The sequence below is a fragment of the Oncorhynchus tshawytscha genome, linkage group LG29, assembly GCF_018296145.1.
Source record: "Oncorhynchus tshawytscha isolate Ot180627B linkage group LG29, Otsh_v2.0, whole genome shotgun sequence".
Taxonomy (NCBI): domain Eukaryota; kingdom Metazoa; phylum Chordata; class Actinopteri; order Salmoniformes; family Salmonidae; genus Oncorhynchus; species Oncorhynchus tshawytscha.
The window spans coordinates 7,649,517-7,676,151 of record NC_056457.1 but is presented as its reverse complement, the minus strand read 5'-3'; the positions used below and the strand labels follow the sequence as shown (position 1 = coordinate 7,676,151).

At 42.1% G+C, this 26,635-nt stretch overlaps 1 protein-coding gene across 3 annotated transcripts in view; it reads right to left on the bottom strand.

The window, feature by feature from the left end:
- The window catches only part of esyt2b (extended synaptotagmin-like protein 2b), a 50,928-nt gene that overhangs the window by 17,758 nt on the left and 6,535 nt on the right, over positions 1–26,635 (bottom strand). For all 3 annotated transcript variants that reach the window (XM_024393123.2, XM_024393125.2, XM_024393121.2), the window contains exons 6-12: positions 24,522–24,611; positions 16,997–17,052; positions 5,500–5,620; positions 4,134–4,310; positions 3,775–3,857; positions 1,437–1,485; positions 954–1,043 (exon numbers count right to left, since the gene is read on the bottom strand). In XM_024393123.2, the coding sequence (XP_024248891.1) occupies positions 954–1,043; positions 1,437–1,485; positions 3,775–3,857; positions 4,134–4,310; positions 5,500–5,620; positions 16,997–17,052; positions 24,522–24,611 (666 nt within the window). The remainder of the gene's footprint in view (positions 1–953; positions 1,044–1,436; positions 1,486–3,774; positions 3,858–4,133; positions 4,311–5,499; positions 5,621–16,996; positions 17,053–24,521; positions 24,612–26,635) is intronic.

Sequence of the window (26,635 nt, the reverse complement as noted above, 5' to 3'; positions counted from 1 at the left end):
TAATGTAAACATACATTACCCCTCTCTCCCTCAGTGACATGAATAAGTATATTTCATGATTTCAAATGTTAAGAAATCAGAAGCCAGGCTTTTCATCATTTTATTGTACAATTTGTATCATGTTAAATATTAGCCACTATCAGGAGCCACCGTCAGTAATACCCACATACATTTATAACGGCCACTTTAGTGTTAAGTTTTCTTCAATTTGTAGCTTACATTTTGCATCATTCCATTCCGTCTACCTTTCTTTCCTGTGTCACGTCTGTGTAGTTGTTCCTGTGGGTCGCTAGCATTAGTGGATCACATTAGGCTAGCGTTGGGCTAGCGTTGTGCAATAATTTGGGACATGTAGCGAGCTGAACATTATTATGGGTGACAGTTATCACTGCATTCTACACCAGAAAGTTGGTCGGCCGTCTTTGATGTCACGTAGGTTGATACATTCCTATGTTTTCATATATGAAGCCCTTTTACAAAAAGTCCCACTGTACATAACATCATTACTAAACTTTAGACATACGAGTTACTGCATCCAGTCTCAGGGACGGCTAACTCTGGAAATTCCTTTGGTCTCTACAGTTATGTAAATCAGCTTTTAGTGTTTTTGAACCTTGTCTGTGGAAGAATCTTCAAAATGTTCTGAAATGTGATGTTTTGGCGCCTCTAAGCCAATTCAAAACTCTGAAGGCCTTTTTACTGATGAATATCTTTGTTTTTCATGACCGTGTTTTCTTTCTGTTTGCATTTTGAATTTAGATTATGATGTGTGTATTTTCTGTCATATACAGTGTATATCATTCAGGGCTCAGTATGACTCCCTGATAAAATAAAGGTACACATTTTTTTTTAAAGTGTGTGTATTTGTAGCGCATATAGATTTTTGTGTATTTTGAATGGTGCACAAAATAAATGTCCATGTAAATAAAATAATTTCATATCAAATACTGCACCTGGTCCATCTTTTCAGGGGTGGAGAGCAGAGAGAGCCACTCCAGTTTCAAGTGTAGCTTCCCCGTGGAGGCTTCTTCCAGATCAAACCACTAGAACGACAGGATGTTCAAGGGTGCATTTCAAATGGCACCCTGTTGTCTTTATGGTGCACTACTTTTCACCAGGGCTCTGGTAAAGAAGTAGTGCACAATATAGGGAATATGATGACATTTGGGACCTACATACCCTAAATCTCAACAGAGTAAAGTAGTGAGTGAATCACACCAACAGGGATGGCCGTCTCCCCAGACGTAGTGTAGGAGTGATGGATAACAACACAGTATCTTCAAATTGACAAAGGCAGGATATTATAGTAAGGCAAAATCGCTATCCAAGTGCAGAACTGAAGACAAGCCTCTTGTTCTATTTTCATGATTTTTTTCTTCTTTTAACCACATGAAAAAAATGATGAAAAAATATATCGGATCAGCGGGTGGATTTACCTCATCGACCTTCTGCTCTTTGTGAAGCTCCGTCATATCGATCATCAGGCTGCAATCGAAGACACAAAGATTGGATAAGAAATCAGTAGGTAGAATTAATCACAACAGAAGCCAAATTGATTCACTGATACAGCATGTTGGCACTCCGACCCAGTCAGGGGCCAATAGGGCTCCAGTCAAAAGTAGTGCAATGCATTGGGAATAGGGTGCCATTTGGGATGCAGCCAGCACACCTTGAAAGAGAGAAGAGACACATTAAAGTATCTGTGATGTACTAAGTATCTGTCATCAGTGTACAATAGTCACATTAGGAGTTGGGACAGAAGCTCTGCTTCTTGGGCCTCATCCCAAGGGGATAGCATAGCTTTGGTCCAACTCCTCATGTGACTATTGTACACTGATCACAGCTACTTAGTACATCACAGATACTTCAATGTGTCTCTTCTCTCTTTCAAGGGGCCACCCTTCACTGTGACATATAGGAGGGAGTTTTTTTGGTGAGAAGATAGATGCTAAGTCTGCGATAGTTCTGCTCCAGGGCGTCACGTGCGGTTTGCTAGCGCCAAAGGCTCGGTATCAGCAAGCCGCACATAACACTCTGGACCAGAGCTAAGTGTGTGATATATTTTCGGCTAGATAAGATCATTTGCTTGATATTGGATACAATAACTCACAATGCAGAGGACTAGTAAGCCGTGTGAGCATGGGGTGATAAGAAAAAGACACACTGTAAATAATTTCCTGTTGTTTTTTTGTAACTTACAGGCAACTGGCTACCTGTAAGTTACCGTACAGTATAGTATATCACTTGCACTTCTAGAGGCCTTAACAAAGGTAGTGATGGGACGACTGATCCCGTAACTCCGTAGCCTCGATGCAGTTTTCAAAGCACTACTGATTCGACACAACGTACCGATGCTTGTAACTAAGTGACAATACCACGTGATGATGACGACGGTTGAAGCTTTGTACGTCACACTACCATCAGCCTGTAGAGCAGTGGTGAGTGAGTCTCTTGTCTTGAATCCCCATAAAGACATGTTTATTTTTGTAAGTAGTTTTCTTCGAAACACTGGCTACGCTGTACTTCTAACTTTTAAATTATGAGTTTCGATAGGCATAGGCAGTTTTTCTTTTATTTAACATCCTAAATCATGCAACGGAGCAAACGTCTTTTTGTAAATGTTTTTTTGGTATAAAAATAAAAAAAACAACTAGGTTGCTAGTTTCAAAGCATAGATGGAAAGGTTCAAAGAAACATTACCACTACCTTTTTTTTTTAACCGTGTGTTTCAGAATGCGAGATCCCACTGATTTAGGTACTGTAAACTGAGCTACCATTTAGGCACTACACACCGAAGACAATCTAAGTCAATTGGTAAATAAGGTGTCCAGTAGAGGTCGGTGTTTGAAAGCAACTTTGCGTCGAAGAACGCATCAGCACCGCGGCGAAATCAGTGGGATTTCGCATTTTGCAACGCAAAAAAAGCATGTGATCTGATCAAAAGAAGCTTCGGATGTCATTGATTACATGCTTTTTTGAGTCTTGTGTTTCTGAGCAGCAGATGCCATTAATGTGCACTGTGCTAAAAGTAGTAATGAACCTATTTTTGACAAAATTGGCTGGCAAAGCGTCAGGAAGCTTAGTTTCTTCATAACTAGCTAAAAGCTCAGATTAATGAACAGCTTTTCAGAACAATTTGGTGTAAACCCTAAAGCCTTCAGAAAGTCTCGGTTTCCCATCACTAAACAAAGGCATCCAACCTGGCAGTGACTATAGGGCAAAACAGACCAAAGGAGAGGGCAAATACTCAACCGTTAAAGGTTTAATACTTAAATTGGTACAGCACTCTCACTAATGGGTGGCACAAACGTCGCCTCTTACAAGGCACGCCTCAAAATATGTTAATGAGCCAGAAACAACAATAACATTTCACCCACTAGTGGTCAAAAGGGTTTGCCACACCAGAAATACAGTACACTACTGTATTCTGTGGGGTGGAATTACAAGTAATTTGAAATACAGCAAAAACATGTTCTCTCTTACTTTAGAGGATTTGCTTTGATTTTGTTGACCTTATGCTTCTTGTGTGTGTGGCATTCTATTTTGAACATTCACAAAAACTGTAAGTGAACTTCTACTGTATTTTACATAGCATATTTTACAGTAGTCCAAAGACCAAAATACATCAAATATTTTCCATCTGTTGAATATTTTCCCACAATGTAATGTAATTTATGCTAATCCATTGTATTAAGCTTGTACAGTAAGATACAGTTCATAAACAGTCATTTACCTTGAAAATAACAGGATGGTTTTACAGTGATATGAGCTTACCTCCCCAGGAAATCATCTTTGTCTGGGTCCTCATCAAACAACTCAATCTCCAGATGTTGGCCTGAGTGCTCGTATACCAGGGCCTAACAAGGACAAGGACAAAACTAAATACAATCTCAGATACAGTAGTTCACATTGAATACAACCAAAGGTAAAACATGACATGATGGGTAAAACAGCACGAAAGCCAAAAATAAGAGGAAATATTGGACTGTTGGAAATATGTACATGTAAGTTGTATCTGGTTCTACATACCCTATATTGCTGTCCCTGGGGTAGTTACTGTATAATATAACCATATTTTGTGGTTTTGGTTGACGTGCCATTGGAAGTGTTCATTTTCAGTTCATTTTGTTCACCTCGTAAACTTCGTTCCATTTGGGGTGCAGACTCTCTTTGACCGTCTTGCTCTGGAAGAGCTGGTTGCCAATCTGGAGGACGCCGTAGGGGTCAGACTTCCCTTTGATCAGCCCGCCTAGGAATTTATCTTTCCCCTCCAGGTCCTGAGCCTCCAGGAAGTGAATTCTCAGGACTCCCTGGTGACACACACAGCACAGGGACAATTCAGGAAACTGACACTTTAAAATAGAATACATTGACACTGTAGCTCTTTCCAGTAGTCAATTACCGAAAGCGCCATCTTTGGCCTCATGGGTGGAAGGTTATTAATATTTTTAATAACCAGTGTTTCTATGTCAAACAGTTTCGCTATATTTCAGTCTTCTGTGATGTATATCAAGTGTAATATTGGGATTTAAACTCAAAATTGAATACATTTCAACTCTATATCTGATGGTACTGGTGTCTACTTATTTTAAGCCCATAAGGGCTTTTGTTTCAAAGTAGATTTTAAGCCCATAAGGGCTTTTGTTTCAAAGTAGATTTGATTAAGAATCACTCTGTGTGACCCTGATTTAGCCCACCGCAGTAAAAGGTTTTAAAGGGACATTGCACTATCATATAAAAGTTTGTCCAATGACTTCTGACCTCTAAAGAAGTCTTTAGTCAAGATGAAACCATGTACCACAACATCGGTTATGTAGATCCATCTATAGGCCTCCGCCACGAATGAATGGAAAAGATAAGCACTGAATAAAACCAGGAAAACCAGGGAATTAAATGATACTTAACTTTCCCATTCATTTGGTGTGAAGGCCTATAACTGGATCTACATACTGTAGAAACCAATTTCGTGGAAGGTAGTTTCATCTTGACATAAGTCTACTTTTGAGGTTAATTAAATGTCCCTTTTTTGACCAGCAGGGGCCGCTAGTGTACACTGTGTTGATCAAAGCCTCGAGTAATTAAGCTTTTTTTTGACACAATTGTCTGGAAAACCTCAAAAGCTTCAGAAAGCTTTGTTGCTCCATCACTACCTATCAGGATCATCATACATGTAGAATATTTGGTATTTATTAGGATCCCAATTAGCGGCTGCAAAAGCATCAACTACTCTTACTGGGGTCCACAAAAAAAATCCAACTTCAAATGATGGATTTGGTGGCAGACGGATAGGCTCTGCTAATACAAACACTGTTAATTAAAGGGTTACTTTACTCAAAAACATATTTTAGTATTTTGTTTAATAGTCCATTGTTGATATGGTCCCAAAAATTGTGCGTGCCAAAATAAACAAAATCCCCCCAAAAATGTGTTCTAATTAATGTCTGAAATATGATAATGATATGTATGGTTAGATATAGGATAGGTGAACGGCTGCAGTACCTTTGGCATAGGGAAGCGCAGCTGAGCCAGTTCTATATCTCCCACCAGTGGGATAGTGATGCGGTTGGGCAACACCAGGTAGCTGTAGATGATGTCCTGAATCAGACTGTCTGAGAAGCCACTGGGAAAAACAAAACACAACCGAGCCCAACAATCAGTGAGTACGACTTTTGGATGAGATTATTCTCACCTAATCTCAGTTTAGCACAAAGGAACATGTATTTTTCTGTTTTATAAGATGGTGGGAACATTGGAAGGGGTTCAAGCATGTTGTTGGGAGTAAATCCTTTGAAATGACCTGGATTTCTGCATTGATTACTCATAAAATGTGGTCTGATCTTCATCTATGTCACAATAATAGCCAACACAATCCGACTAAACTAGTAATACACAAACAGTTGTACTTGTCACATTTTCATTGAAGATATTGAGTAATCATTCACAGTGCAGGCCTGAAAAAGTAAGTGAACCCTTGAATGTAGTAACTTGTAGATCCTCCTTTAGCAGCAAACGTCTCCCAAACGTTTCCTGTAGCTGCTTATAAGACTTGCACAATGTTGAGGAGGAATTTTGAACCATTCCTTCCTACAAATCTGTTTCAGTTCATCAATATTTCTGGTTTGTCTTGATTGCACAGCCCTCTTCAGGTCATGCCACAGCATCTCCATTCGGTTAAGGTCAGGACATTCCATAACACGAATCTTCTTTCTTTTCAGACATTCTTTAGTTGATTTACTTGTGCGCTTTGGGTCATTGTCTTGTTGCATCACCCAACAACCTCTCTTAATCTTGAGGTCATGGACTGCTGCCCTGACATTCTCCTGTAAAATGTCTTGATACACTTTTGAATTCATTGTTTCATCAATGATTGCAAGGCGTCCAGGCCCTGAGGCAGCAAAGCAGCCCCAAACCATGATGCTCCCTCCAACATGCTTCACAGTTGGGATGAGGTTTTGGTGTTGGTGTGCAGTGCCCTTTTTCCTTCACACATAGCATTGTGCATTTTTCCCCAAAAAGTTCCATCTTTTGTCTCATCTGTCCACAGCACATTTTCCCAGAAGCGTTGTGGAACATCCAGGTGGTCTTGGGCAAACTTTTTTTTTTTTTAGACAGCATTGATTTCCTTGGTGGTGTCCTTCCATGAACACCATTGTTATTCAGTGTTTTTCTGATAGTGGAAACATGAACACAGACGTTTGTTGTTTGTAGAGTTTTCTGGAGGTCTGTTGCTGTTACCCTTGGGTTCCTTTCTCACCTCTTTCAGGATTGCCCTTTGTGCTCTTGGAGTGATCTTCGCAGGACGCCCACTCCTAGGGAGAATAGCAACAGTCCTGAATCTTCTCCGTCTGTAGACAATTTGTCTCACCGTGGACTGATGAACACCGAAGGTCTTCAGCAATGCTTTTGTAACCTTTTTCAGCTTCGTGCATCTCTATAATGCGTCTTCTAAGGTCCTGTGAACGTTTTTGGGATCGAGGCACGGTTCACACGAACCAATCTTTCTGGAGAAGAACAGATTTGTCAGTATCCAGGCTTTGTGTGCCTTTATTTAAAGGGCAGGGCACCTGTGCAACCCACACCTCCAATATCATGTCTTTATTCGAGACGCACTACTCCAAATAGCTTTTGGAGAAGTCGTTAACGCAGAGGTTTTTCCAGCCTGCACTGTGAATGATTACTCAGTGTCTTCAATAACAATTTGAAGAGTACAACTGTTTGTGTGTTATTAGTTTAGTCAGATCGTGTTAGTCTATTATTGTGACTCAGATGAAGATCAGACCACATTTTATGAGTAATCAGTGCAGAAATCCAGGTCATTCCAAATGGTTCACAAACTTTTTCTTGCAACTGTAGCAGTGAGGGTGTCACTGAGCAGGAGGTCTTACAACCTAAGAATGACAATGCCTTGTGGGAAGGGAAGTCGATAGCTAAGACTGGTCTCGTAACTGCTGAGAGATTTTTTGTTAACCTTCAACCTATCCACTTAAATACGATTCTGTAAACAGAAATAAATGTATGAGAGGAATTAAGCAATCTGTAAAAATGAAACATAGATTTTTATGTCCCCCATTCGTTAACTTTTTCTCTCTCTCATTTCTCTAAGAAGGCTTCCCAATAAACATATTTACAGTGCCTTGCGAAAGTATTCGGCCCCCTTGAACTTTGCGACCTTTTGCCACATTTCAGCCTTCAAACATAAAGATATAAAACTGTATTTTTTTGTGAAGAATCAACAACAAGTGGGACACAATCATGAAGTGGAACGACATTTATTGGATATTTCAAACTTTTTTAACAAATCAAAAACTGAAAAATTGGGCGTGCAAAATTATTCAGCCCCCTTAAGTTAATACTTTGTAGCGCCACCTTTTGCTGCGATTACAGCTGTAAGTCGCTTGGGGTATGTCTCTATCAGTTTTGCACATCGAGAGACTGAAATTTTTTCCCATTCCTCCTTGCAAAACAGCTCGAGCTCAGTGAGGTTGGATGGAGAGCATTTGTGAACAGCAGTTTTCAGTTCTTTCCACAGATTCTCGATTGGATTCAGGTCTGGACTTTGACTTGGCCATTCTAACACCTGGATATGTTTATTTTTGAACCATTCCATTGTAGATTTTGCTTTATGTTTTGGATCATTGTCTTGTTGGAAGACAAATCTCCGTCCCAGTCTCAGGTCTTTTGCAGACTCCATCAGGTTTTCTTGCAGAATGGTCCTGTATTTGGCTCCATCTATCTTCCCATCAATTTTAACCATCTTCCCTGTCCCTGCTGAAGAAAAGCAGGCCCAAACCATGATGCTGCCACCACCATGTTTGACAGTGGGGATGGTGTGTTCAGGGTGATGAGCTGTGTTGCTTTTACGCCAAACATAACGTTTTGCATTGTTGCCAAAAAGTTCAATTTTGGTTTCATCTGACCAGAGCACCTTCTTCCACATGTTTGGTGTGTCTCCCAGGTGGCTTGTGGCAAACTTTAAACAACACTTTTTATGGATATCTTTAAGAAATGGCTTTCTTCTTGCCACTCTTCCATAAAGGCCAGATTTGTGCAATATACGACTGATTGTTGTCCTATGGACAGAGTCTCCCACCTCAGCTGTAGATCTCTGCAGTTCATCCAGAGTGATCATGGGCCTCTTGGCTGCATCTCTGATCAGTCTTCTCCTTGTATGAGCTTAAAGTTTAGACGGACGGCCAGGTCTTGGTAGATTTGCAGTGGTCTGAAACTCCTTCCATTTCAATATTATCGCGTGCACAGTGCTCCTTGGGATGTTTAAAGCTTGGGAAATCTTTTTGTATCCAAATCCGGCTTTAAACTTCTTCACAACAGTATCTCGTACCTGCCTGGTGTGTTCCTTGTTCTTCATGATGCTCTCTGCGCTTTTAACGGACCTCTGAGACTATCACAGTGCAGGTGCATTTATACGGAGACTTGATTACACACAGGTGGATTGTATTTATCATCATTAGTCATTTAGGTCAACATTGGATCATTCAGAGATCCTCACTGAACTTCTGGAGAGAGTTTGCTGCACTGAAAGTAAAGGGGCTGAATAATTTTGCACGCCCAATTTTTCAGTTTTTGATTTGTTAAAGAAGTTTGAAATATCCAATAAATGTCGTTCCACTTCATGATTGTGTCCCACTTGTTGTTGATTCTTCACAAAAAAATACAGTTTTATATCTTTATGTTTGAAGCCTGAAATGTGGCAAAAGGACGCAAAGTTCAAGGGGGCCGAATACTTTCGCAAGGCACTGTATCAATTTATCCTATAATTTCTCTTGCAGCTGAGCAGAAAGCTAGAGCACTTCTCTGGGAGCAGATTAAGCAGAATTACAGGGAACATGATTCTTCTTCAGTATGTGATCATTCACATGTAACACACACACACACACACACACACACACACACACACACCATGTAGAGAGCTTCATGCAGTATCAGCTGTTATTGTTCCCCTGACCTTGCAGTGGTACACAGAGCTAGGCCGTACTCCAAAAGTAAAAATAATAACACTACAATTGTCAGACAACCTGTGTTGAATAACATCAAGGGGATATGAGAGTGAGAGGGTGAGAGAGGGGGAGAGGAAAAAAGAGAGAGTGAGTGGAGGAGGGGGGGTCTTTGGAAGGGGTGGAGGGTTTTATCTACTCTGTGACACAGTGGACTCCACCCCTCCAACATGCAGCTGGCACTGTCTATTGCTTGTGGTTGGAAGCTAGTCTCTGAGACTGTCTTTTTTTCTGCTGCCCGGGCCTGTCCTGTCCTGTCACTAACCCAGAGGCAGGCGCAGCTCCCCCCCAATCTCCTAGCCCATGAACCTAGCACATGCCACTGAGCCTCCACAAACAGGCTCACAGTGTACTGACTGCACAGATCTATTACACCCCTACAGAGAAATAGCGGTGGGGGGGATGGGCGGTTGTGCTCTGTAGAATCAGGGAGATGATTTCCATCACTGAGCTGCGGATGTGTCAACACCCGTGTCTAAATCAATAGACTGTGAGGAGGAGAGTGACTGTACCACGAAATCTTTATTAGGGACATTTTCCACCGCCACAGTAGCGCTATAAGGTTTAAACACCAGAAGGCACTGTCAACTCACAACAATATAGAAACTAAGAATTGACTGTTGATAATACAAATTATGCCCGGATCTGCAGAGATGGCAAAGGATATCTGCTCTTTGAATGCCATGAGAACATTATATTGGTCCCTTTACCAGAAGAGGGAAATCTATTCTATTGAATACATTGGCTTATGGAAGTCATGAATTGTGCTTGTTTCACCAGCCATCAGTGCTCTATTTATGTGTCTATGTGACTTGGATGTGTATGTTGTTGCTGTTGGTGCATTGCCCCCTTTGGGATTCATTTCAATTCAATGCAAGTAGTAGCACTGCCATACCCCAGAATATGTTAAAGATAAAACAATACAAGTGCAAACTTATTAGCCAATGCGTCTTTACAGTCTACTCTATTCTACACTAAAGCTTAACAATTACTCTTAATATGCAGATCATCCAATGCACTCTTTCATGTAAATTAGCCCTGAGAAATCCCCAAGTCCCCTCCCCATTACCACATAATTTTAGATTTGAGAGATGTACGGATGTAGAGTCTTTTAGCTACCCCAGAGAGCTGGTGGAGTGGCCCAATTTAAATATATATAAGTCAGAGATGATTTTATAATGAAAATGACATCTTGCTCAACCGTAAAAACCTTCTTGCTTTCTGAGCTGTGTGAGATTTTCTTTAGCCCTGTCAGGCAGGCATGTGTTGCGATGAGCATTTAATGGATTGAAAGCCTGAAAGCCTAAAAGCCGTAGGGCGATGGTCACTCTAGCTGTCGTCCTCCTGCTACCTTAAAAAAAATGCTCCAATCACATACAACAACCCCAAGAGGAGAATACCTGCAATAAAACCTGTAGGGGAACTAATCACATTAGTTAGGTGATTAGGTGAAAGCTTGGCCTGACAAAAGAAGGTGTAGGGTGAAGTTGCCCCTGGACGGTGATCTGGGGTCAGCTTTCGATTTTCCCCACACAGCAAATTCTCCAGTGTTAACATCTTTTTAATTGACACTGAAAGTGTTGAGTATGTGGAGCCATATAGACACCAGAACAGTGTTAAATTAACACACTGCTTTGTGTAAAAGCCTTATTCAAATATTTCGCAAAGTTCCTTGATTTTCTAGTACATTTCAGAGTTACCACTCATGACTGTATTTGTTAGTGACAGAGACATGGTTGTTGCATTCATCCATTTTCGGTCCTGTGGACTTAAATGAATCCTAAATGAATATGTCATCATAAAATGTTTAATAAGTAACACAATGCCATACGTATTCAATAAGGCCTTATTTTGACGGCCTAGTTTTACCCTAATACATGGACCTGAAACTCACAAACATCACTTTCAACCAAAACCATGCCAATCATTATCATATTTCCCAGCATGCTTCATTGGAGGTAGATTTTTTTGATTGTTTGTTTCAATATTTATGCTTTATGCATGTACATTGATTTATTGAATAATTAATTAATATCATGCTACTCAAATATAAATTACAAAAATGTTCTAAACTAATCCAATATGTTATTTGGACTTATTGCACCCCTTACTGAAATGATTGTTCCATTTTAGATGCGTTATGTATTCTCATAACTGTCTTCTTAACTCTGGCAGTATTCTGAATACAAGTTGCAGGTGATAAAATATTCCAGAAGTTGGATATCCCCAATAGGAATTACACATCACATTGCAAGCCAGCATAATATGATTTGCAGGCCTGATGTGGGCTGTAAACCATGAGTTTCAGGCCGTTGTATAAAACAAAACAACATATTTGTGTGTCATATATATATATATATATATACACTGCTCAAAAAAATAAAAGTAACACTAAAATAACACATCCTAGATCTGAATGAATGAAATATTCTTATTAAATACTTTTTTCTTTACATAGTTGAATGTGCATGCTCTTGATGAGGTGGCGGGTGGTCTCCTGAGGGATCTCCTCCGAGACCTGGACTAAAGCATCCGCCAACTCCTGGACAGTCTGTGGTGCAACGTGGCGTTGGTGGATGGAGCGAGACATGATGTCCCAGATGTGCTCAATTGGATTCAGGTCTGGGGAACGGGCGGGCCAGTCCATAGCATCAATGCCTTCCTCTTGCAGGAACTGCTGACACACTCCAGCCACATGAGGCCTAGCATTGTCTTGCATTAGGAGGAACCCAGGGCCAACCTCACCAGCATATGGTCTCACAAGGGGTCTGAGGATCTCATCTCGGTACCTAATGGCAGTCAGGCTACCTCTGGCGAGCACATGGAGGGCTGTGCGGCCCCCCAAAGAAATGCTACCCCACACCATGACTGACCCACCGCCAAACCGGTCATGCTGGAGGATGTTGCAGGCAGCAGAACGTTCTCCACAGCGTCTCCAGACTGTCACGTCTGTTACATGTGCTCAGTGTGAACCTGCTTTCATCTGTGAAGAGCACAGGGCGCCAGTGGCGAATTTGCCAATCTTGGTGTTCTCTGGCAAATGCCAAACATCCTGCACGGTGTTGGGCTGTAAGCACAACCCCCACCTGTGGACGTCGGGCCCTCATACCACCCTCATGGAGTCTGTTTCTGACCGTTTGAGCAGACACATGCACATTTGTAGCCTGCTGGAGGTCATTTTGCAGGGCTCTGGCAGTGCTCCTCCTGCTCTTCCTTGCACAAAGGTGGAGGTAGCGGTCCTGCTGCTGGGTTGTTGCCCTCCTACGGCCTCCTCCACGTCTCCTGATGTACTGGCCTGTCTCCTGGTAGCGCCTCCATGCTCTGGACACTACGCCGACAGACACAGCAAACCTTCTTGCCACAGCTCGCATTGATGTGCCATCCTGGATGAGCTGCACTACCTGAGCCACTTGTGTGGGTTGTAGACGCCGTCTCATGCTACCACTAGAGTGAAAGCACTTTCAAAAGTGACCAAAACATCAGCCAGGAAGCATAGGAACTGAGAAGTGGTCTGTGGTTATCACCAGCAGAACCACTTCTTTATTGGGGGTGTCTTGCTAATTGCCTATAATTTCCACCTGTTGTCTATTCCATTTGCACAACAGCATGTGAAATTTATTGTCAATCAGTGTTGCTTCCTAAGTGGACGGTTTGATTTCACAGAAGTGTGATTGACTTGGAATTACATTGTGTTGTTTAAGTGTTCCCTTTATTTTTTTGAGCAGTGTGTGTATATATATATATATACAGTTGAAGTTGGAAGTTTACATACACTTATGTTGGAGTCATTAAAACTAGTTTTTTAACAACTCCACAAATTTCTTGTTAACAAACTATAGTTTTGGCAAGTCGGTTAGGACATCTCCTTTGTGCACGACACAAGTAATTTTTCAACAATTGTTTGCACTAAGTTGACTGTGCCTTTAAACAGATTGGAAAATTCCAGAAAATGATGCCATGGCTTTAGAAGCTTCTGATACACCTCCAATTGACTCAAATGATGTCAATTAGCCTACCTGTGGATGTATTTCACAGCCTACCTTTAAAAGCAGTGCCTCTTTGCTTGACATCATTGGAAAATCAAAAGAAATCAGCCAAGTCTGAAAATACCACGTTCATCTGTACAAACAATAGTACGCAAGTATAAACACCATGGGACCAATCAGCCATCATACAGCCCAGGAAGGAGACGTGTTCTGTCTCCTAGAGATGAACGTACTTTGGTGCGAAAAGTGCAAATCAATCCCAGAACAACAGCAAAGGACCTTGTGAAGATGCTGAAGGAAACAGGTAGAAAAGTATCTATATCCACAGTAAAAACAAGTCCTATATCGACTCAACCTGAAAGGCCGCTCAGCAAGGAAGAAGCCACTGCTCCAAAACATGCCATAAAAAAGCCAGACTACGGTTTGCAACTGCACATGGGGACAAAGATCGTACTTTTTGGAGAAATGTCCTCTGGTCTGATGAAACAAAAATAGAACTGTTTTGCCATAATGACCATTGTTATGTTTGTGTGTTCATTGAACACTATTCCTGTGTCTACAGTCATGGCCAAAAGTTTTGAGAATGACACAAATATTAATTTTCACAAAGTCTGCTGCCTCAGTTTGTATGATGGTAATTTGCATATACTCCAGAATGTTATGAAGAGTGATCAGATGAATTGCAATTCATTTCAAAGTCCCTCTTTGCCATGCAAATGAACTGAATCCCCCCCAAAAAATTCCACTGCATTTCAGCCCTGCCACAAAAGGACCAGCTGACATGATGTCAGTGATTCTCTCATTAACACATGTGTGAGGCTGGAGATCACTCTGTCATGCTGATTGAGTTTGAATAACAGACTGGAAGCTTCAAAAGGAGGGTGGTGCTTGGAATCACTGTTCTTCCTCTGTCAAACATGGTTACCTGCAAGGAAACACGTGCCGCCATCATTGCTTTGCACAAAAAGGGCTCAACAGGCAAGGATATTGCTGCCAGTACGATTGCACCTAAATCAGCCATTTATCGGATCATCAAGAACTTCAAGGAGAGCGGTTAAATTGTTGTGAAGAAGGCTTCAGGGTGCCCAAGAAAGTCCAACAAGCACCAGGACCGTCTCCTAAAGTTGATTCAGCTGCAGGATTGGGGCACCACCAGTACAGAGCTCAGGAATGGCAGCAGGCAGGTGTGAGTGCATCTGCATTCACAGTGAAGCGAAGACTTTTGGAAGATGGCCTGGTTTCAAGAAGGGCAGCAAAGAAGCCACTTCTCTCCAGGAAAAACATCAGGGACAGACTGATATTCTGCAAAAGGTACAGGGATTGGACTGCTGAGGACTGGGGTAAAGTCATTTTCTCTGATGAATCCTCTTTCCGATTGTTTGGGGCATCCGGAAAAAAGCTTGTCCGGAGAAGACAAGGTGAGCTCTACCATCAGTCCTGTGTCATGCAAACAGTAAAGCATCCTGAGACCATTCATGTGTGGGGTTGCTTCTCAGCCAAGGGAGTGGGCTCACTCACAATTTTGCCTAAGAACACAGCCATGAATAAAGAATGGTACCAACACATCCTCTGAGAGCAACTTCTCCCAACCATCCAGGAACATTTTGGTGACAAACAATGCCTTTTCCAGCATGATGGAGCACCTTGCCATAAGGCAAAAGTGATGACTAAGTGGCTCGGGGAACAAAACATAGATATTTTGGGTCCATGGCCAGGAAACTCCCCAGACCTTAATCCCATTGAGAACTTGTGGTCAATCCTCAAGAGGCGGGTGGGGTGGACAAACAAAAACCCACACATTCTGATAAACTCCAAGCATTGATTATGCAAGAATGGGCTGCCATCAGTCAGGATGTGGCCCAGAAGTTAACTGACAGCATGCCAGGGCAGATTAAAGAGGTCTTGAAAAAGAAGGGTCAACACTGCAAATATTGACTGTTTGCGTCAACTTCATGTAATTGTCAATAAAAGCCTTTGACACGTATGAAATGCTTGTAATTATACTTCAGTATTCTCAAAACCTTTGGCCACGACTGTACATGGGTCCACAGACTCAACACTTCCATTGTTTTTTATTTATTTATTTTACCCCCTTTTTCTCCCCAATTTCGTGGTATCCAATTGTTAGTAGCTACTATCTTGTCTCATCGTTACAACTCCTGTACGGGCTCGGGAGAGACGAAGGTTGAAAGTCATGCATCCTCCGATACACAACCCAACCAAGCCGCACTGCTTCTTAACACAGCACACATCCAACCCGGAAGCCAGCCGCACCAATGTGTCGGAGGAAACACCGTGCACCTGGCAACCTTGGTTAGCGTGCACTGAGCCCGGCCCGCCACAGGAGTTGCTGGTGCACGATGAGACAAGGTTATCCCTACCGGCCAAGCCCTCCCTAACCCGGACGACGCTATGCCAATTGTGCGTCGCCCCACGGACCTCCAGGTCGCGGCCGGTTACGACAGAGCCTGGGCGCGAACCCAGCGTCTCTGGTGGCACAGCTGGCGCTGCAGTACAGCGCCCTTAACCACTAAGATAGCACAGAGTGTCCTTCACTCCCACCTGCTGAACACCTGCCCTCGCCATCATTAATAGAACCGTGGGAAAACAGTGCCCAACAGGCGAGGACGAAGAAAACTACAGGTGTACGGCTAGCTAGCTACCGTTGTCGCCCCCGCCCTCTCTTCTGTGGGGTTTATCGGCCGCTGGCATCCAACATTATTGTGCATTAACGCCATCTACTGTACTGGAGCGCCCCCGCCACCCTCCTGACCTAGCTTAAAAATGTATCAATGCAGATGCAGGAACGCCCCAAATTGCAAGCCGTAATTGCACCCTTCTCCTCTCTCTTCCTCTTCCTCCCTGACCACACCAAACAATGAATTGAACAGCAGCCATCATCTGAGGATCAGCAGTATGCGTCATTGAACAAAAGTGAGTGAGTTTGTCTTACTATGTACTTTGATTTGTTCTATAGTTTCTGGGTTATCAGACAATGTTCTTGAACTTTACTTTTGATGTTCTACTGCCCTATTGTTTGCCTATGGCTACTTAGCGTCAGCATTTGACATATTATTCATTTAAGTTTAAGCCATTTCAGTATTGCTACTTATAGCACCCTTTTGAGTAGCATTATATGGGAAATGTGTATTGATGAATTGTGCCAGGGTAATCACAGCTTGTTGTGGATTTAGGTTTAACTGACACTTCTTTACTTTGTTCCTAGAACCATACTACATACTATTACTTCAATGTTCTCCGATGACTGACCTCTGTCAAAATAAAACGGATGAAAGTGATCAAGCCCATTGGAGGCCATCCCATTCTCACTCAAATCAGAAATACAGTCCATTTCTTACACTCAGTGTGTTTTTTTTTTACTCTGGAGAATTTGCCGTGCACTAACGGTGGTTAGAATTGGGGGAGGGGAAGCTGATCCTAGGTCTGTCGCTTGGGGAAACTTCACGCTGGAGCACAAAAGAGACGCAGTTTACTTACTTCAGCCCAGGAATGTCTAGTATATTGGTGAGGCCTGTCCAGTTGATTTCCAGAAGCTAGATAAAAACAAAAGAACGGATTTAGCTGTCTGGAAACTGGAAGAACATGCTGTACTTAGAAAGATTCATTTGCCACACCGGTGCTTTTCTTTTTACTTACTTAAGTGATCTAAAAACAAAGCCCATCATAATAAAAAAGGAAAAATGCAGAGCGGGACACCAGCCAGAAGGAGTGGGGAGATCAAATAAATGATCTTAATTGATTCAAGCACTTAACTTCATTGTTAGGTGACTCAGTCATCCGAGTGAGTGACAGTGTGTTGGTGCAAATCTCTTGATGATTAAAAACAAAAGATATAATTCTGACAATGGAGAGTGCAGCAAAGTGAAACAGAAGCCAAGAAAGCTAATTGCCTTGCCTCTTGCTAAACAAACCAATTTCATAGAAACCTGACATTTTTACACACTAAAATAAGACAAGCTGGCGTGTCAACACAAGCATGTTTTTAGCTGCAATTGTACCCTCATTTTACCCTATAGTTAGCCTGGTGGAACTAGCCTTACCGCTAAGTTCACCATTGTGTGTTGAACGGCGGAATCAGATTGGTTCCACCAGGCTACCCTATAGTTAAATACTGTACTTAATTGTTTCACTTGTTTCAGCTGTCTCTTGTCTCGCCTACTGTTGAAATGGGGACACACAGCCTTGTACAGTATGTAGATGAGTAATACCCAGGTCACTGACACCAGAGATACCAGGCCACAGATTGGACAAACACTTGACCTGCTGAAAGATTTATTACAAAAGCAATCCTCTGGAACCACTTCTGTATACAGGAGATGTTGTCCCAAACTGCATCCTATTCCCTAAGTAGATTCCCTTTGGGACCTGGTCAACAGTAGCGCACAACATAGGGAATATGGTGCCATTTGGGATGCACACGGGGTCTATTGAGTTCAGGGACTGTATAATTCCGTGGAAAGTCTCTTACCTAAAGGTTCTGTGGATATAAAGTGTTAACATTGTTAACATTGTTGCGTAGAAGCAAAGCACGTTTTAAATCACACCGCGTATTTGGTAAAGGAGAGACAGCACAGCTAAGCCAGAAAAATATTTAATCTAGGAGTCAGACAGGTGGTAACTTCTAAGCCGAACGGTATTTTTTATTCATGCGGAGCACTGACGTGTCTCTTGGCTCAAGGAATCAATTTCAATGCGTTTCTATAGTCCCCCTCCTCCCTCTCTCTCTCTCTATTGCCTACATTGCAGCAGATATAGTTTTGAGCAAGGACTGATTGGAACACCGCAAGGTAATCAAAGTAGCCATTTGGTGCATCTCCACTGTATGGATTGGTACCAGTGCATGGCCAAAATGTGTTGCATTTTGTGTTTAACGCTGGTGCAGAGACCCAAAAAAGCCGGAGTCTCACCAGTGCTGCACTAGAGAAGCCGTATACAGCAAGTACTTTAGCAGTAGTAAATTGGCAGAGCACACTCAACAACAGCAAAAAAAAGTTGCTGGGTTAAAAACAATCCAATTTGGATAAATGTTGGACAGAGCACACATTGGTTTATTTTGACCAAGCCAGTTTGGTCACTTAGTTGGGTTGTTGGGTTATTGATGTGGGGTATTGCGCTATGGAGGCATGGCTTAGTATGGAGGCATGACTTAGTAGGGGCGTGGCTTTCAAACATACAGAACAAAAATATAAACGCTACAGGTAAAGTGTTGGTCCCATGTTTAATGAGCTGAAATAAAAGATCCCAGAAATGCTCCATATGCACAAAAAACATATTTCTCTCAAATTTTGTGCACAAATTTGTTTACAGCCCTGTTAGTGAGCATTTCTCCTTTGCCAAGATAATCAAGAAGCTGATGAAACAGCATGATCATTACACAGGTGCACCTTGTGCTGGGGACAATAAAAGGCCACTCTAAAATGTGCAGTTGTGTAACACAACACAATGCCACAGATGTCTCAAGTTGAGGGACTGTGCAATTGGCATGCTGAGTGCAGGAATGTTCACCAGGGCTGTTGCCAGATAATTTAATGTTCATTTATCTACCATAAGTCTCCTCCAACTTCGTTTTAGAGAATTTACAGTACGTTCAACCGGCCTCACAACCACAGACCAAGTGTAACCACCCCACCCCAGGACCTCCACATCCGGCTTCTTCACGTGGGATCGTCTGAGGGGGGTTGAGAAGTATTTATGTCTGTAATAAAGCCCTTTTGTGGGGAAAAACTTTCTGATTGGCTGGGCCTGGCTCCCAACTGGCTAGGCCTATGCTCTCCCAGGCCCACCTATGGCTGCACCCCTCAGTCATGTGGAATCCATATATTAGGGCCAAATGAACATATCTCATATGGACTGATTTCCTTAAATGAACTGTAACTCTTTGAAATTGTTGCGTTTATATTTTTGTTCAGTGTAGTTATTTTTGTTTGCCCGTGAGAGTAAATGTCATTCTGGTTCATGTTCTTTTGTTATTACATGTTAAGCACTGACACTTTTGTAGCTCTTATGAGGTTTACACAAGAGTATGAGTTCCTCAAGTGCCTATGCATATCTCAATATTGGTAGCTACTACTTTGTTATAATGTTTAAGTAACAATGTTATTGCATTTATATTAAAATATGTGATATGTAAAAATATTGAAGGAATATTTACATTTGCAGTGTACAAACTTAACTTGATGAACAGGAATTACATTTACCCTCACAGGTGGCCCAAAAAAACTATTGGAAAGCCAAGTCATCAATACGCCACGCCTCCTGAAAATAACCTGATTATCCAAACATGGGTAAATTTAACCATCAGTTGAGGTTTTATTTGGATGACAATGTCTACTTCAACGAGCTCTGAACATTTAGCTTACTCTGGACCAGGCCCTAGACCATGGGTGGCAGGTAGCCTAGCGTTTAAGAGTGTTGGGTCAGTAACCAAAAGGTTGCTGGTTCAAATCCCAGAGCTGGCGAGGTGGAAAAATCTGCTGTTCTGACCTTGAGAAAGGCAGTTAACACCCCAACAACACCTGCTCCCCAGGAGCTAGATGTCAATTAAGACAGCCCCCCACACCTCTCTGATTCAGAGATAAATCCTTTCCTTAAACCCTAGGACTTGAAAGAGGAAGTGACAGTGCCAGAGAGACAGATAACCCTGGAATGAGTAGGTGTGTCCAAGCTTTTGACTGGTACTGTACATATCCCAACCAGAAGCCATGGATTACAGGCAACATCTGCACTGAGCTAAAGGCTAGAGCTGCTGCTTTCAAGGAGCTTGACACTAATCCGGATGCTTATAAAGAAATCCTGCTACGACCTCTGACGAGCCATCAAACAGGCAAAGCGTCAATACAGAACTAAGATCAAATCTTGCTGCACCGGCTCTGACGCTCATCGGATGGGGCAGGGCTTGTAAACTATCAGGGATTACAAAGGGTAGCCCAGCCACGTGCTGCCCAGTGACGCCAGCCTACCAGACAAGCTAAATGCCTTCGATGCTTGCTTTGAGGCAAGCAACATTAAACCATGCATGAGAGCACCAGCTGTTCTGGACAACTGTGTGATCTCGCTCTCCGTCGCCGATGTGAGTAAGACCTTTAAACAGGTTAACATTCACAAGGTTGCAGGGCCAGACAGATCACCAGGACGCGTACTCAAGAGCATGCGCTGACCAGCTGGCAAGTGTCTTCACTGATATTTTCAAACTCTCCCTGACCCAGACTGTAATACCTACATGTTTCAAGCAGACCACCATAGTTCCTGTGCCCAAAAATGCCAAGGTAACCTGTCCAAATGACTATTGCCCCGTAGCACTCTCTATTGCACTCCACACTGCCCTCTCCCACCTGGATAATAGGAACACCTACGTGAGAATGCTGTTGATTGACTACAGCTCATCACTTTTATTTTTATTTATTTTTATTTCACCAGGTAGGCCAACTTCAACCTGGCCGAGGTAAAGCAAAGCAGTGCAACAAAAACAACACAGAGTTACACATAAAAAAACATACAGTCAATAACACAAAATAAAAGAAAATAGAAAAGGCTATGTACAGTGTGTGCAAATGTAGAAGAGTAGGGAGGTAGGCAATACACAGGCCAGAGACTAAATAATTACAATTTAGCATTAATACTGGAGTGATATATGTACAGATGATGGTGTGCAAGTAGAGATACTGGGGTGCAAAATAGCAAGAGGGTAAGTAATAATATGGGGATGAGGTAGTCGGGTGTGCTATTTACAGATTGGCTGTGTACAGGTACAATGATCGGTAAGCTGCTCGGTCAGCTGATGCTTAAAGTTAGAGAGGGGGTAGTATATGGGGCTTTGGTATATGGGGCTTTGGTAACAAAACGGATGGCACTGTGATAGACTACATCCAGTTTGCTGAGTAGAGTGTTCGGGGCTATTTTGTAAATGACATCGCCGAAGTCAAGGATCGGTAGGATAGTCAGTTTTGCGAGGGTATGTTTGGCAGCATGACTGAAGGAGGTTTGTTGCGAAATAGGAAGCCGATTCTATATTTAATTTTGGATTGGAGATGCTTAATGTCAGTCTGGAAGGAGAGTTTACAGTCTAACCAGACACCTAGTTATTTCTAGTTGTCCACATATTCTAGGTCAGAACCGTCCAGAGTGGTGATGCTAGTCGCGCGGGAGGGTGCGAGCAGCAATCGGTTGAAGAGCATGCGCTTAGTTTTACTAGCATTTAAAAGCAGTTGGAGGCTACAGAATGAGTGTTGTATGGCATTGAAGCTTGTTTGAAGGTTTGTTAGCACAGTGTCCAAATACGGGTATGGGGAGGTTAGGGTTGGGATTTGGTAGGGGTCGAGAGCTTCAAGTTCCTCTGTGTCCACATCAATAAGGAATTAACATGGTCCACACACACCAACACAGTCGTGTAGAAGGCACAACAACACCTCTTCCCACTCAGGAGGCTGAAAAGATTTGGCATTGGCCCTCAAATCCTCAAAGTTTGTGCGGCCCAGTACATCACTGGGGCCAAACTCCCTGCCATCCAGGACCTCTATACCAGGCGGTGTCAGTGAAAGGCCCTAAAAATGGTCAAAGACTCAGGCCATCCAAGTCACAGACTGTTTTCTCTGCTACCGCACAGCAAGCGATGCCGATGCACCAAGTCTGGAACCAAAAGGACCCTGAACAGCTTCTACCCCCAAGCCATAAGACTGCTAAATAATTAGTTAAATAGTTAATCAAACAGCTACCTGGACTATCTGCATTGACCCTTTTTGCACAAACTGTTTTGACTCACATACACTGCTGCTATTGTACCCCTGCAAATCAACTCAGTACTGGTACCCCGTGAATATAGCCAAGTTATCGTTACTCATTGTGTATGAATTCCTCGTGTTACTATTTTTCTATTATATATTTTTTTCTATTTCTGCATTGTTGGGAAGGGCCCGTAAGCAAGCATTTCACCTCTAGTCTACACCTGTTGTTTACGAAGCATGTGACAAATACAACCTTCTATTTTATTTTATTCCCCAGCAGTTGGGTCTTTTTAATGTAATCCATAGGTTATTTTCAGGAGGCATGGCCTATTGGAGGGGGGGGGGTGAGTGAGAGTAAATGGCATTCCTGTGAGAGTAAATGGCATTCCTGTGAGAGTAAATGGCATTCCTGTGAGAGTAAATGGCATTCCTGTGAGAGTAAATGGCATTCCTGTGAGAGTAAATGGCATTCCTGTGAGAGTAAATGGCATTCCTGTTCATCATGTTTAGTTCTACATTTCAATTTGTAAAATATTCTTTCACATTACATATTTGAACATAAACCTAATATGATCGTTTTTTTTTTTAGATTATAACAAAGTGGGGAACTCATAGTCTTGTGAAAGCCTCATTAAAACTATGAACGTGTCAGTGCTCAACCTTAACATACATGTGACGACAGTACAACAAATCAAACGGAATGACATTTACTCTCACGAACGGCCAAAAACTACTATCTGAAAGCCACACCCCTATTATCCACACCTCCAGTCTTCAAAGAAAATGACCCAACTAAGTGACCCAACTGGCTGAAACAAAATAACGTGTGTTCTGTCCACTATTTACCTAGCGCTGGGTTATTTTTTTTTTTTGTACATTGTGGGGCAACTAGAGCTTCTTCTCCAAGCAAAACATTTATCAACTAATGGAGGATCATTGAGACCACATACACAGGGACTTTGCAGCTGTGCATTACTGATCTTGAGTAGCCTTTCTAAGGGCGTTTTCCCTCCAGTTCTCTCTGGCAGCAAAGCACGGACAAGGGCTTCGCCTAATATGGTCTCCTAGTTGTGTCAGAATGTTTTATTTTATTTGGCAGTCAAGATCGAACCATTTCAGGAGGAGAATGAAAGGCCAGTCCAACTAACCGAGCCTGTATATAGCCTCTACTGTTATAGCCTTGCTACTGTTATTTTTCAATATCTTTTTTACTGTTGTTTTTATTTCTTTACTTATCTATTGTTCATCCTAATACCTTTTTTTTTTACTTAAAAATTGCACTGTTGGTTAGAGCCTGTAAGTAAGCATTTCACTGTAAGGTCTACAACAGTTGTATTAGGCGCGACCGGGAGACCCATGGGGCGGCACACAATTGGCCCAGCGTCGTCCGGGTTAGGGGAGGGTTTGGCCGGCAGGGAAGTCCTTGTCCCATCGCGCACTAGCGACTCCTGTGGCGGGCCGAGCACAACGCACGCTGACATGGTCGCCGGGTGTACGGTGTTTCCTCCTGGGTTAAGCGGGCATTGTGTCAAGGAGCAGTGCGGCTTGGCTGGGTCGTGTTTTGGAGGACGCACGGCTTTCGACCTTCGCCTCTCCCGAGTCCGTACGGGAGTTGCAGCGATGGGACTAGACTGTAAACTACCAATTGGATACCACAAAAAAATGACATAAAAATAAATAAATAAAATGAATGAAGGGTTGTCCCCTTCACTGTGATGCATTCTGGAGAATATGGTATATAGTCTATCTCCCTACATCAATGAAAAGAGGATCACTTATGATCTTTGCAATACTTTTTATCCTTTACCTCAACATTTCCTCTATAAAATGTGCATAGCTGTTTTCCCATTTTTAGGATGACAGATAACAGAGATATATATAGCATGCCCAAGAGTTGCTGTTCCAGAGTTTGTGGTCTGCTCTCACGGCACCATGTAACAACACTGTGATTTACAGTCTAACCACTACACACTCTCCTCCTGATTCCCCTCTCTGCTGTCTGCTCTGAGGTTGGTGTAGGCAGTGATAAGAAATCCACCAAAGTAGGACTAGCCTGATCTGTGTCTATTTAAGGCTCCAGTGTCTCCAATGGGGACTGGTATTTGACTTAAATCGGCCAAATGTTTAGGCAGAACAGGGGCCTGGAGGCTCAGCACTAGAGGAAGGAAGACAGTGATAAAATACCCATTGTCAAACAACTGTCCTGTTAGCAGATGATGATGCAAGTGGCCTGAAATCCAAATGGTAGAAAGAGGAAGTGTGTTCAAGGTACTAGAACTTACAGGTTTTTTCAGGAAGAACAGGGACAGAGCTCCGACAAGAGGCATGTCACCTAGCAACGGCTCCATGACTACTCTCAACACTCCATGGAGCTGTGAAACACAAAAGAGGCATTAAGATAAACACGCTCGCTCGCAGAGATAAAACAGAAACACACACACAAGACACAATGTTAAGGTAGCTTTCAGTATTAACACTCTGCAGGTCCTTGACCCACCTAATAAGCTCTATGGGAACATTCCAGAGCGGAGGCTTGGACATTACAAAGATGGCCCCCCTCGCTGTCATTATTATCAGGCCAACATAGAGCAGTTATGTTATGTCATCCTCAACTTGCTAAACAAATATTGAGCTAATAATATCTCTCAAAGACTAGCAGGTTGTTTAAGTGCTGATTTATTATTTTGTTGACTAATAAAAAATTCACACAAAAAGAAGTGGTAGTTTTAATCATAAGCATGGTGTTTCCAAACACCTCTATATGATGTGCTGTGAGTATGAGAAATCGGAGCTGGTTCGGTATAGTCAGCCTGGTCTCATACACTAGATGTAACATAGTAAACGTAAATCCGGGCCATCAAATGAGTATAATATGTTACGTTTGGTATGGTTACATGAGACAGAAGTTTACTTAAGGCAAAAACTAAAGTGGGGTGGTTGGTCAGGGTGGATGAGTGGGCGTACAACGCGAATGTCGATCAACCCAAAAGGTTGCGTGTAGGAATTTCATCACGGACAACTTTTGCATTTTAACTAATTAGTAACTTTGCAACTACTTACTACTTTTTTGACCTACTTTGTAACTACTTAGCATGTTAGCTAACCCTTCTCCAAATCCAAACCTTAAAGGTCCTGAACAGTAATTCTGAAAAGTATTACCAGGAAGTTTGAAAAGACAGGGTGAGTGGTCAGGGAGCTTATACTCATGAGCTCACCTTGACTGACAGTGTTTGTAATGCCTAAGTCAAGCAACTTGGATGCAGCGAGCAGTGTTGCAGTAAAATCATCTCAAGCTAATTTGGTGATACACAAAGCAACTTAAACGACAATGAAATTGCATCACTGATATGCATTTTTTTATATATATACACATCTCCCATTTGGCATGTTTCTTGTGAGGTGGTTCACAGCAGCACTGATGGATGTGTTGACTTGACAACTGCGTCAGAGTTTTGAACGACCCTTCCCCCCCCTCTTGTTCCATGCTGGCTGAAGAACAAGCCAGTAACTAGCTAACACCAGACACAGATGGAAGGGGAAACATATAAATATCTTTGCCATAGATGAATAGGGTAAACTTTTAATTAGAATCATTTTTTAATTATTGCTGACACCCTACAGTCAAAGTAGCAATCTAGCTATATAAACCCCGCCCCTCTACAAACATGCCTTAGCCAATGATGGTTACGGGGCAGTACTTATTTAAATTAAATAAGAGAATATCATGTTATCATTGGTGTATTAAAAAGAGAGGTAAGGTGATGTCACCTTAACAATGAATCCAACTTTTGATTTGATTTGAACTGTTTGACATGGGAGATGGGACCAGTGGGTCAAAGATTAAACTTTATCAATGTAGAACTAAAATAAATGTTTCATACTTTGGTCGTCATACTAGTTTCCTTCAAATATAATCACATTTCATGAAAAAAATGATTTTGATGGTTCATGACCTAACTCCTAACCCTAATCTTAACCCCTAGCCTAGCTAGCCATAATCACCTAGCTAAAATTAGCCAAAACAAATGAGAATTTGTAAAATATCATACGTTTTACAAATTAGTAACACATTGTATGAATTGCAATGCGTAACATATCATACGAATTAATACATACTATACGAAATGGAACATATAATACATTTTACATTTAAGTCATTTAGCAAACGCTCTTAAGTAGTAAGTGTATACATTTTCATATTTTTCCATACTGGTCCCTCATGCGATTTGAACCCACAACCCCCGACGTTGCAAGCACCATACTAATTGGAGTGTCACGGATTTACATGTACTATGCTATGTCTACCCCTGAGTCCAGGTTGGTATTATAGGACTTTCCTTACTACAATCCTAACAGATCTTAGTCAGATTGATATCTTTTCCTGCCAGCTATGTTT